Source organism: Arachis ipaensis, chromosome B05, assembly GCF_000816755.2.
Source record: "Arachis ipaensis cultivar K30076 chromosome B05, Araip1.1, whole genome shotgun sequence".
NCBI classification, from domain to species: domain Eukaryota; kingdom Viridiplantae; phylum Streptophyta; class Magnoliopsida; order Fabales; family Fabaceae; genus Arachis; species Arachis ipaensis.
This window is the reverse complement of record NC_029789.2, coordinates 113,285,415-113,298,913: the sequence shown is the minus strand read 5'-3', so window position 1 is coordinate 113,298,913 and position 13,499 is coordinate 113,285,415. Positions and strand designations below refer to the sequence as shown.

The 13,499-nt window shown below is 36.1% G+C and overlaps 1 protein-coding gene and 1 long non-coding RNA gene across 3 annotated transcripts; both read right to left on the bottom strand.

The window, feature by feature from the left end:
- On the bottom strand, positions 2,899–5,129 carry LOC107640902. The gene is made up of 4 exons (XR_002363378.1): positions 4,640–5,129; positions 4,214–4,337; positions 3,997–4,084; positions 2,899–3,807 (listed from the first exon to the last, which is right to left on the bottom strand). It is a non-coding gene; the product is annotated as an uncharacterized LOC107640902 (long non-coding RNA).
- LOC107643828 lies at positions 5,728–9,966 on the bottom strand. Of its 2 annotated transcripts, XM_016347582.2 has the most exons (5): positions 9,546–9,966; positions 8,396–8,489; positions 7,452–7,489; positions 7,221–7,356; positions 5,728–6,343 (listed from the first exon to the last, which is right to left on the bottom strand). In XM_016347582.2, exons 1-5 carry the CDS (start codon positions 9,906–9,908, stop codon positions 5,931–5,933), a joined length of 1,044 nt encoding a protein of 347 aa, XP_016203068.1. In that variant the 5' UTR covers positions 9,909–9,966; the 3' UTR covers positions 5,728–5,930. The 2 variants fall into 2 exon arrangements, with proteins under 2 accessions (XP_016203068.1, XP_016203069.1); XM_016347583.2 differs by lacking the exons at positions 7,221–7,356; positions 7,452–7,489.

Here is a 13,499-nt window from a genome sequence, read left to right as displayed (position 1 = left end):
CCGGCTAGAATTTACGTACATATAATGAAGGATGTTGGTCTTTGGACAATTTCCAAAATTATTTTGAATCACTCATATCCTTGTTGTCCAGATCAGGTTGAGATACTCAAACAACACAGGGAGTTTAGGGTGGTTTAGGGTTTAGGGTTTAAGGTTTAGGGTTAGGGTTTAGGGTTTAGGATTTAGGGCTTAGGGTTTAGGGGTTCATGGTTCAAGGTTTAGAGTTTAGGGTTTAGGGTTCAGGGTTTAGGGGTTCAGTGTGTTTGCAACTTTCGGTTCGCCCAATGTATTAATTTCGGTTCACTGTGTTCTTTTGGTGTTCGTAATGTATTAGTAAATACAGTCATTGCAATCACTGAGAATCTGGAACAAAACAGCAGGCAGACAGTTCCAACAGATATATAAATTAACATCTCAGATGAGTAATCCATCTTGAATCAAATATAAATATTAACATTAACATTTACATTAATATTAACATATATACATTTGAAGTAAGCATTTTTTGCTTTTTAAACAAGTTAAACAAAATATTGTTAATTACAACCGGTCAATCATAGTATATGCCATTTACTATCTAAATCTCCATATGTGAATTTACTATCATAGTATATGCTATTGATTTCTTTCACTGTATCTTTCTTTTCTTGACTCATATCCCTGTAACTGTTGCTATTGCTTTTGTTTGGCATCTGCAATAATAAGTTTTCTGCAAGTTTTGAAACAAAATGTGAGAATATATTTATAATACAGAATAGATATTATTCGAATGAAAACGGATAAATATATTTAATCTACTTACGTTATAGTGCGGCTTCTCCTTCATTGTTGCTATTGTCTTGTTCTGTTTTGTTGTAATAAAAAATTTTGGTTAATACTTCTATCAATACATCAACAAGCACAAGCATGTATATCTTAATCAAGTCAATTAAAATGCCACAGGCCACCGAACAGAAAAACATTCATTTGGTGAACCAAAATCACAAAGGCCACCGAATCAAACAACGTTCATGTGGTTAATAAATGGTGATCAACTTTCAATCAAGAAGAATAGTATTCCTCCATGCAAAAGAAGTACTAAAGATAGTAACAACCAATTTCAAAACTCTACTTAAACTATCCACACTGATAAGAACAAGCACGTATATCTTAATCAAATCAACATCTTCCAAAAGAAAAGTTTTTCAAATTTCATGAATTAGGTGTTCTTTCAAAATGACATTTGCAAATTGGCTTCTTTAAAAACTCTTACTGAAACTTGATATCTTTCTTTTAAGTATCAAGGTTAACTACCATTCATGATAAAATCTATCCAATATAATGAGACAATTTTACAGTAGTAGTATGACTTATCAAAGTGAAAGAGTTGTCTCTAATGTCAATTGTCCTAAACAAAACTCATTTACATCAAATCTCGAGATATTGTCAATTTTTCTGCTAAAATTGCTGACAAGTGTAACTCATGCTTAAAAAAATTGTAGAATGGAAGAAAGACAAAGTTATTCAAGAGCGATACATTTGGACAATATATTATTTGCTTCTCAAAGGGATCCAAACTGAAGATTCTTACAAGCATTATATAGGACAACCTTAACGAAACTCATTCATGCACAGAATTAAACATTATAAATAATAAAACAGTTAGGAAATGATTTGTTGCATGCTATCACAAAAGGAACCCACCGAACCGAAATACATTCACTTGGTGAATCAAAATTACAAAAGCCACCGAACCGAACAAATCTCAAAGCCCTAGTTACACTATCCACTGAATTGAATGAAAATAACAACAAATTTCATTCCAAGACCTATTTATACTGTAAAAATGCTTTCACAGTAGTTCGATCTACTAAACGAAGCAAATCAATCCAGTAAACCTAAAATGCAACTAGGAGAAATACGACATTGCAAGATTTCAAATGAACAGTAGCTTTCTCATACCTTTGGTAGTCTCTGTTGCAATTTTTCTTCATTTCTGGTTGTTGCTTGCAAAATCTTCTCCCGATTCCTTTCCAGTAGTGGTTTTCGCAAAGAACTTGATTGAAGTTTGAGTGATGTTGAGAGAGATTCGAAGAGAATGAGTTGTTTCGTGTATTGGTTTTGTGTTGAAAAAGATGTAGCGTTTTTTTCATAATGAAGCGCGAATGAAAAATGAGGGGTTTCGTTCGTCTCTAGCGTGTGTTTTCACTCGCCATTTAATGCGCTTGATTCTATTTGGACTTGGGTCAACTTGGTTACATGATTATATGGATGTGTAGCAACCAAGGTTCAAAAAACCGAACCGATCATTAAACCGCTCTAGTTACTGGTTTACTGGTCTAACCGGTCTAACTAGTGGTTCAACCGGAAAAACCGTTTTAGAATAGAATAATAAAAAAATTATAAATACACATCCTAAAATATAGTTATAGTCTAATATAAATCTTAAAATATCTTCGAAATTTAAAACACTACATAAAATATCATCAACCAAATACATATGATCTTATCAAAATCAAAACTCAAAAGTTAAATAGTAATAAAAGGATATCTAAATATTAAATCCAACATCATGGTTTATCAATTATCAAAACCTTAAAAATCAGCTAGTGTTGACCGTGAAGTACGCAGACACCAGAAACAGCCATCATTCAGGTTCAACAAGTCACAAACTTGTAGACGGTCAAAGATTGCATGACCTCCAGCTCCAACAATTTATAAACTCAAAATTTGATGGTAAAGGAGTCAAGACAGGCTGCTGCCCACATCTTTCTAAAACCACCAGTGCCCATAGCCCCATACCCTAGTTCTAGTTGTGGCTCATTTTAGCAACTTATTTGTCAGTTAATTTACAAAATGGAAATTAAATTACAGAATGGAATCATTGAAATTTGAGTGAAGAGCTCGTCTCAAGTTGGCAAGCATCTCGAACTCGAAGCCTTGAACAGCGAAGCTAGAAGACGACGCGACGACGACGTGCCGAGCTAGGGATTTGGTTTGGAACAGGGGGGAGGAGGAGGCCGCGGAGGCGCCTACAACGACGAGCGGCGGCGTCGAATCCGTTGAAGAGGCTAGGTTTTTGGTTTGGGTTCTGAATTCTTGAAGAAGCTAGGGTTGGTGAGTGGTGAGGGACTGAGGGCATTTGATTCGCGAAGGCGTTTGGGGGAGGGGGGTAAGTGACACGGCGTGGGTTTGTTTTTTTAAGAACCGGCCGGTTTCCGGTCCGGCCCAACCGACCGGTTTTCTGCCGGTTTCCGGTTTTCCAACAGTTTTGAAATTGGCAGTTTTAGGAGGAGGACCGGACCGTTTCTCTCACCGGTTCCCGGTTTAACCGGTTCAACCAGCCGGTCCGGTCCGATTTTCAGAACATTGGTAGCAACCCGTAAAATATAATGAGATGCGTGGAAGCAAGGTTGCGAGAACCGGACCGGTCATCAAACCGGTCAAGTAACTGGTTCAATGGTTCAATGGTTCAACCGTGGTTGAACCGTGGTTGAACCGGTTTAATATATAGAGTGAAATTATAAAAAATTGAATACATAATTTTAAAAAGTTAAATTCAATAATTTTGAAATTAATAAAATTCAAAATTTAACAATTTCACAAAATCTACAATACATAATTTATCATTAAAAGGTCATAAACAACTTCAAATGACAATATTCAAAACGCACATAAATGACAAGGTATGACAAGGTAATTGCAGTAAGGTAACCATTGCTACTTAAATCTCTCCTTTAATAAACAAAAACTTCCATAGAAAGTTATATCACTTACGACTTTTCATCCCCAAATTTCCACCATTCAGGCTCATACCATGCCTTGCCCCTGAAAAGCAACCAAAATGATGCTTATAAGCTTAATCCAAAACTGGCAAGATTCAACTTGTATTTGGTTACATATTTAACATTTGGTGAAGGAGAACCAACAACAAACAGAAGCATAACCATAGGCAGGCAAGGGGCACGGATAACTTATCATGAAATAAAATATATGAAATCATAATTCACAAAGTACTCTTCTGATATCACTTCTCCAGATTTCATGCATCCAATATATGCCCCATCCTGACCGCGGCGGCGGTTAAGAAGGTCAATTAATCCCTCTGTTAGGCCAGTCAACATATAAAAAAATGTGTCAATAATTTCATATTGGAAAAAAAACAGTTAACTGCTTACCAAAAAAATAGAACACGCACACTATATAAGGGGATCAAAATATAAACAATCTTTACCCAGATCAATGTCAATACTGTCATCAACTTTCACATAAAAGTCAGCATCCCAGTTCTGAACTGCAGTACTAAAGAAGATTTTTGCTTTCTTAGGCAACTCTTCTTGAGCTTCCTCATGACCTTCCTGATATAATGAAAACAAATTATCAATCTCTACATTTAGCTTGTTTAACAATATCCAAAGGCAAGTAAGCATGTCAAGATAAATCAATATCAACAATATCTTTCACATAAAATTGTGTCTATAAATAAATGTCCCTCAAGGGATTACCCATTGTGCATCTATACTAAGTCAAGTGCATATTATATAATTCATTTCTTCCTGTTTGATAAAACCACCCACCACAGTAAAAAATATCAAACTAATTTGAATTTTAGCAAATTGTAACCAGTTTTTGGTGCCTATTTGAAAAAATTTTCACTTACAAGAATCAAGAAATCCTTTGTATGCAGGCATGCAGCAGCTCCAGGGGAAGAGGAAGACGACGGACGCTCGAGGAAGAAACAGCGTGCCTGCGACTGGTGAGTCTGAGAGCGAACAGGGGTCGGTGCGACGAATGGCGCAGCGGCAATAGAGGCACAAGGCGGTGGTGGAGGCTAGGCTTGGGGGCAGGCTTCCCGGATTAGTAGATTAGGAGGAGGCGAGTAACGGCGAGGACGCGGTGTCGGCGACGACCAACGAGTAGGCGAGCTCGGCGACGACCAAGGAGGAGGCGAGCTCGGCAACGACGGTGGTGGTTGCGGTGGTCAACATCGTCGCTGCTGTGGCTGCTCGTTTGGTGGTGGTGGGCTGGTGGGTATGCGACTGCGAAGAGGCTGATGGCTGTGTGTGACTGGGTGGTGAACTGTGCTTGGGTGGTTTCTGCCTTCTGGAGCTTGGGGCCGTGGGTGATCTCTGGAAGGTGGAAACTGATTAGGGGATTTAGGGCTTCCTTTCGTTTAGGCGTTTTTTTTTTTTTTAAAAAAAGAGCCAAAACGATGCCGTTTAATCTTTTAACTTCCCTTCCAAAAACCGCAAAAAAACCGGACGGTTCTCCCGGTTCACCGGTTAACCGCCGGTTCGACCGGTTTTTCCCCCGGTTTTTTGCCAGACGGTTTCTGGCCTTACTCGGACCGGCTAGGTGACCGGTTCCCGGTTTTTCCGGTTGAACCGGCCGGTCCGGTTCGGTTTTCAGAACCATGCGTGGAAGGAAGCCAAGTGAGCTGTTGAAATTGGTTTTATTGTTTGTTATTATTGTATATAAGTAGGAAAGGGCGCTGCACTTGAGCTTTAACCTTTAACACACCCAAAATGAAAGCAAGCCATAAATTTTTGGGTCTTATAGCAAAATGGGGGAGAGCTCCTTGCTCTGAGAAAATGGGGGTTCAAATAACTTTATTGGAAGATGCTAGTCATTCTTATACAATTCACCTGGGTTCTAACCTCTACGAAACGTTTCAAGTTTTGAAGAAATTTTATCGACGAAAGGGATCAAAAAAGAGGTAGCAAAAGTTGTGTTTGCTCAGGTGAGCCAGCAAGTGAAGGCTTAGGACCATAAAGCTACATCTTATTGCTCCAATAAAGTTGCCTAAAATTTCAAGAGATTACAAATATCCACAAGAAGGAACTGACAAAAGTGCACTTGATTTGCATATTTTGTAATCAGTAACACTTAAAAAAATGTTCAAGACTCCTTCGGCTGAGAAGCTCTCCATGCAAGATAAACTGATTAAACACTTAAACTTTTTTGGGCTCCAAGCAAAGGAGATAAGCAATTATCCCAACCACGGGTATATACCTAAGATAATTTACCAAGACAACCTTGTCTTCCTGAACATTCTGGAGGTTGTCTCCAAGTAACCATGGCTGGAAAATCATGTAAAGACATATGTCCCATATGAAGGCATAAGCCAACCTTTCTGATCCGAAGAAACCGACCAGGAATTCCCATCTATCTGCTATGCCACCAAAATTTGCATCTGTTCTGCCATATAGAGCCCACAATATAGACACAATACATGTAATCCCACCAATGAGTCCAACATATGAGGCACCATTGGTCATCAAGGAACCCAGTTCCGACCTTTTGCTTGGACCACTGACATTGTCAGCATTGTTCAATCGGATTGCCATATATGGGATCAAGAATGCTGCCATCATGAATATGTAAAGAAACTCAATTAATTGAACAAAAAGGAAAAATAACTTGGGAATAAAACATAGTTTAAAGTTTAAACAGAAACTTGCACATAGAGAAAAATTTTACATATACATCCAATTCTCCAATCACGAATTGACAACAGAAAAACGTGTTTAACTAAACCACTCACTATCTCAAAGTTCATATAAATGCAAGTATCTAATTGGTCAACAGCATAAATCATTCTTTTAACACTGTCGGTACATTGTAATTAAATTCTTCAAACATATAGGGACCTCAATTGGCGGACAGCCACCCTTTTGTCTAGTCAAACCCCAAAACATTACCAGCGCTGAGTTTTCCTAATCACTATGAACCAGAAAATTCTTAAACCGCTTATGAATAGTGATGGCAAGAGTTGTAACTTTGGTAACCATGTTAAACATTAGTGGAGAAGTGGTGGAAATAATACAGAAGTAATTAAAGACTCTGTTGGTTGGTGAACTGTCTTACCCAAAGAAATTGCGGATCAAATGCCACAGCTGGCATTTGACCGCTGACCAGTTGAGTAGGATTGCAGTTACACCTTTTAATAAGGTAAAAGAAAATTGAATTGAATTCTTGCATTTAATCCTGTCAGCCAATTATATGAAGAGCATTACTTTCTTAAGTATATGAAACAGGGACAACTGTGAAGCAATTTAACTATATTTCACTAGTTTGCTTCTACTGAGAGAATATACTTGTGGTGAGTATATGATCATAGAGAATATTGACACTGAGCGTGACCAGACTATTCATCACTCCTTTCTGTTCTGAATTTAGCAAATAATCAGAACAAGATAACAAAAATGCATGTCACGCAAAGAGAGTCGAATGAAACTTACTGTTTGTGAGGAACATTTGAAGGCCCCAGAGTACATCTAAAGAACCCTTGTATCTATCTCTCCTACAATCTGTGTACAGCACTGGGGCAAACATAAATGTCCAGGCAATCACAAAGTTGAACAGGCCTTCAGCCATCTGAAGCAAGAAAATTCTGAACATCATGGAGACTTTCAAATCAAATAATGTAAAATTTGGATCCAATAATATGTATGTTGTTCAATAATACTTACGGGATGAAGAACTGGGGCCTCAATCAGATGAATGCCAACTACTCTGCCAGAATGTCGTGTGAACGAATCATTAAAGAGAAAGGATAAAAAAAAATGCATACAGTATATGTTCCCAAACTTATTTTTAAATGTCAGGCTGCAAGTTCCACATGTTGCCTTTGCCTTTGTATTAAATAACCTTACATATCAAGGAAATATGACTAGACTAATTAATATTATTGATCAAGTTGAACACAGAGACTGCAATTAGGGGAAAGATACCAGTATGATTTTATTTGGTTTAGTAAACTTACCAGAACACAAACCTCAACGAAGTATAAGGTCACTCATGCATGGACCTATAAACAGAATAATATAGTATACAATATTTTCTCGTAGAAAATTTTACAGGAGCATATATATTAATAAGCCTGTTGTGTAGTGGCATGGCAACAGGAATGACCATATAAAGGAACGGAGAAAAGGATTCAGAGAATAAATCTTATCAAAACCAACTGAGGCTACATTGTAGCACAAAGCTGCTGTAATCCAAATATCCACAATATAAACAAAGTAAAAAAGGATCCATTTCAATAATCAGCAATGGTAGTATAAAAATTGTGAAAGTATTTCTGGTGATTATGTCAAAGTTCCAAAGTTAGATTTTGTGTTTTGTTGGGGAACCCCATATCTATGACCGCTATTGGCCTTGGTGGCTACCTCTGTTTTTTATCATTACAACTGTCATTGATACAACAGTGCTTTTGATCATTATAACTATCAATGCTACAACCTAACTGTGAAATAAAAAATAAAATAAAAAAAAACCCGGAATATTAGTTATTATCATCTGACAATGCAATTCTTGAGTCTAGAAGCTGCAAGAAGATTCATCAAGAAAGAACAAGCTACAACTCATTCATCATTTATGAGTGTAATCAACAGCAGGTATTAAGTCAACATACCAAAGTTCATGAAAGGCAGGATGAAAAAGAAATTGAGCGAAAGACCCACAAGATTGTTAACTGTTTCAGAACTGATTGCCCATACAGGATCTCCCTGTTGCAATACATGTCAAATTTTAGATTCGCAAGTCAAATCAATCTCACCAATATAAAATTTTCAGGAACAATAATCACGCATAATGCAACAGGTTAAATCGTTTACTTTCCCACCAGAGCAGAGTAAGCATCCTGGGATGATATAAGCAACTTTTTGATACAATCATACCGATAGACATGGAAAGCCATCAAACAAAGAAATCCAACTGGATTTCAGCTCCAAAATTATACATCAAAAGTTTCAGATGGAAATCCCATAATAGAGAAATCCAAAGCTTTCTTTCCTTTCCACTTCTTTTCGCTAATTCCATAATATTTTTAACCTGTTGCTTAAAAATATTTTAATTAATATATGCAACCCCATCTAGTGACAAGATATTTTTGTAGTTATTATTATGATTAAGTATTAATCATCAGAGATCTTTGCCCAAAAGGTCAGCATTCTTTCCCTCTATATTGAACCAAACATATATACCATATAACATCATTGAACATCCAGCAGAGCCTACAATGTTACAATTGTGACTAGAATGTGCAAAACACATTTGATGTAATAAGCTTTAAATTGTTCACTCAACAACTAACAGAACATTCATGCCAAGCATCATAATTTCGTAAAGTCTGAAAATGAATTTCAAAAATTATATTTTCAAAAGTTGACTCTTCCACAATAACATTAATTGTCTCTCCATTGATTAGACACTTATTCCATACAAGTCATTTACTCTATATTTATCAAATGCTCTTCTAATACTACTATCATTAATATAAAGATACAATTTTGTAAATTAGCTTTTGTTTTACTTTTCCTATTCCATGGTTCCCTACTAATCCTAAAGGAGAATGCATCCAAGTTAGCAGTGAACCAAAAATTCCAAAAAAAATGTCACCATGTCAAAACGGAAATATAGTGATAAATAATTTAAAAGTAGTGACAATTTAAAACAGGTAATAAGTTCAAGGAAACATGGCAAAGAGCGATTTTAGTCTCTAATTTTTTTCACTTAATTGATACCGGAAGATAAATGCGGAAAAAATCAAAAGGTGTACACACAGGGGCATAAGGAAGCAAGAAGAGCCACAAAATGTAGACGGCCTCTGCAACCCACAATGCTATTTGAAATATTCTCCTGAAATTACCATCGCTACCTGCCTCCGGCGAGGCTTCGGCTAACTCAACCGGTTTTCGGCGACTCGCGAAGCACAAAACGGTCCTCGAATTGGTGCTTCTCGCTTTGGAGACAGGTGGTTTTGCGGAGAAAGAGTTGAGGAGCGGTTTTGATTTGGGAGATTGGGGAAGAGAGAGTGAAGGTTTTAGGAGCAATTGTTTCGGTGCGAGGAAGGAGCACAGAAGTGGTGGAGACGACGTCGTTGTGGTCATCGTTGTCATAGTTTGAGAGTAAGTAAGGTTGGGCATCGAGTGGCTTAACTGAGTAAATTCACGCTTCAGACTTCAAAAACTTTCTTTTGGCTAGCCAACTGTACCCACTCCTAGCTGAGTAAAGTCTAGAAGATGCCACACCCCACGACCAACCCGAACTCTCTTAATTGAGTATGAGAAGTCTATGCCATGCTATTACTCATTGGCTTAAATTTGGAAAGATAGGAGACTTGAACCGGCAACCTCTTAATTGAGTATGGGGAGTCTATGCCATTTGAGTTATACCTCATTGGCAAAAATTTGGAAAGATATGTGACTCGAACCCGCGACCTCTTAATTTGAGTCTATGCCATTTGAGTTATACCTCATTGGCATAATAAATTAATGTCATGTGTCACAAGATGATTGATTGACGTATGAGGTTATTGACACCTAGCAGCCACATGTCACTTAACATATAAAAAAATTATTTATAATCAAAATAGTCCCTAAAATTTCGTTTGAAAAATAATATTAAAATTAGTACTATTAAAAAATATTTTAAATTTAATATTATAAAGAAAAAATAAAAAAATATATAAGGACTAATTTGATTAATTTTTAAAATTTTAGGGATGAAAATAACTTACGTCTGGAGTTTTAAGAACTATTTTGATTATAAATAACTTTTCTACATGTGAAGTGACATGTGGCATGTTAGGTGTTAATGACTTGACACGTCAACCAATCATCTTGTGACATGTGACATTTACCTACCACGTTATCATGTCACGTAGCATTTAATGTGACATGTCATCATCTAACTAACGGAAAGACCAATTTGACTTACGTTTTATCTTTCAAGGATTAATATGACTAAAAAAATCGTTTTAGGACTAATTTGAAAAATAAGTGATCTTTCAGAAACGAATTTGAGTATTAATCCATTAAATTAATCTCTTAAATTTAGAAAAATACACTCCGTTAGATAATATGTCAAAAAAAATATTAGTTCTAATTTAGACTTTGTTTTTTTATAATCTAGATTTCTTTTTTTATTTTTTCTTTTTATTTTTTCTAATTTTTTTGTGCACTTTTTCAATTTTAAGATTATGCTTATAAATGAGAGCCAGAATTCCATTCAGTCAAACACAAAGACTTCAGTCGGAGTAGAATATCGAGAATTCCAAAATAGCGTGGATGTCGTTGTTACCTTGATCTCCAGTGATCCACAATAGAGTCCAACCTTAACAAGTCATTCTTTGGGGATGATTTTATTTCAATGTGTTTAAAATTGGTGTCTAGTAGTATTGAGTTTAAGCCTTTAAGGCATAATAAGAATAATTTGATAATATCTAAACATTATAATAATGGGCCAAAAGTTCAAAGTGGTATGAATAAGTTGTTTGGTTACTGTGCAGGCAAAATAAAAAAAAATAGCAACAGCCAAGGCTCAATAATGGTTCAGGTCCATGATCATAGCATTCAACTCATTCACTCACTAATGGCCCAAGGATTAGATGCTAATCACTAACGTGGAAAGAAGTAACTCATTTTTCTCTGAATCAAAGTTAAAGTGACCGAACTCATTCTCTCTCTTCTCTAACCCACGTGAATTAGCTCCAAGAGAAAGCAAGAAAAGAAAGCTTTGATTAGAGTTCAAATCAAAGAGAAAAAGGTGATTACCAAAATCAAGAAATAAAAAAAAAGCAGAAGAAAGTCAGAGGCTAGGACACACAAGCAAAGATCAAATCCAAAGGTGAATCCGAAAATCATTTTCTTCTTTGAGCTTCATTGTTACTTGTTAAAGATACTTTTCTCCTACATGCACCGAACAGAAAACTTGAAGAAAATAGAGCTTATAAAGCTCTGCTATAAATTAAGGGTCAAAAACAAAATTTGGAGCCAAAGTATTGATGAATGGCTCAGATCTTTGAAGAAGATGGAAAAAAGAAGAAAGAGAAATAGCTAAGTAAAAATGCATGACAATTTTGATCATTGTTGCTTTCTCATTTCTTCTCTATGTTGCTGCTGTGTTATTTGGGAAAGAAAAAGTCAAAGCTGTTCAAGTCAAGTTCAAGTTTTGGAAGCTTTACTTGTCTATTAAATAGGTAAACAGCCAAAAATTGAAACAAGGAGTGAGCACATAAGTTTGGGTCTTCATAGCTTACAAGCTATTCCTTCTTTTCCTTCATTAGTTTACATTAAATTTTCTATTCTTCACTGTTCATTTTTTTATTTATTTTCAATGAAAAAAGGTATTAAGTGAGGAATCAGTAAAAGCCATTGAGAGAAAAGTCAAAAAATTGTGTCAAACTCTTTTGTATATTTTTTTGTTTTGTACACATGATCTTGAGGGAATTTCCTCGCTAGGTTAGATGAGCACTTAGTGGTTGCAAGTCTAAGGAGTAAATATAGCCAAATCTAACTTGGATAGAAGCTGAGTTTGTCCCAGATAGGATTGGGTTGAATCCTATGAAAATTGGTGATGGTAATCATTGTGAATGATAGTGAAAATTTTACCACTGTTGTGAGGGAGACTAGATGTAGGTCACATTGCATATGGTGACTTAACCAAGATACATGGCTATGTGATTTTTTCTTCTCTACTTTTCTTCTGTTTTTCTTCGATATGAGACAAAATAAAAGTGTCTTCTGCATTGCCTATTTTACAGAAATCACAGTTATTCAAAAGCAAAGAGACTGTTCCTGATTGCATTGTGACGCGACAAAATAAAATTATCTTTTGAAATTTTAACTTGACAGACTTAACAGCAACTAAGTTCCAAATCCAGTTAGAAACAAAAAAGCAAAAGAAATTTAAAAAGGAGGCCATAAATTCAATTTTTCCTTTTCTAGGCCATTCACAACCTTCAACTGGTATCAGTGCTTGATCTCAAAGAGATCAAGCTTCACAGCCTGGAGAAAAGATCCAATGGCCAACAACATGAGTTCGAATGTCGTGGCTTACACACTCGCTGAAGGTCAGTCCAACAACAGACCTCCCTTCTTCAATGGCAAGAACTACAACTACTAGAAGGAAAGAATGCGGATATTTGTCCAATCTGTTGACTACAACATCTGGACGATCGTCATGAATGGTCTACAAGTTTCAACAAAAATAATTGCAGAAGGAGTCATGACACCCAAAAAAGAAGCTGAATGGAATGATGAAGACAAGAAAAAGGTGGAGCTGAACGCTAAATCAATCAATATGATACACTACTCGACTAGTTTTGAGGAGTATCGGAAGGTGTCAAGGTGCAAAATAGCAAAAGAGATTTAGAATAAAATCCAAGTCACTCATAAGGGCACTGAACAAGTGAAAGAAACAAGGATCGACATGCTGAGAAAAGAATATGAGATGTTTGCTATGAAGGAACACTACAAGAAAAACACTAAATACCGTTGGATCTACCGTCGGATTTAGCATTAGATGTTAGCAGTGGATTTATCGGCGGATTTGGCAATAAATTCATCAGATAAAAAAATTTTCTTTCTTAACACCTTTTCAAATGTTTTTAAATACCATTTTGTGTTTTCAAAAAATAAACATTTATGGTAGTAACTTAAAGAAAATCGCTCATCTTCTTCTCTAACTTCCATCATTTCTCAAAATTACATTCATTGAACATTCATAAAGATGAG

Coding starts and splice junctions, on each gene's coding strand:
- LOC107643828 (XM_016347582.2), bottom strand. CDS start 9,908: ATGCCCAACCTTACTTACTCTCAAACTATGACAACGATGACCACAACG. Junction 8,490..9,545: donor TCTTGCTTCCTTATGCCCCT/GTGTGTACACCT, acceptor GTATTGCAACAG/GGAGATCCTGTATGGGCAAT. Junction 7,357..7,451: donor AGGCCCCAGTTCTTCATCCC/GTAAGTATTATT, acceptor TTCTTGCTTCAG/ATGGCTGAAGGCCTGTTCAA.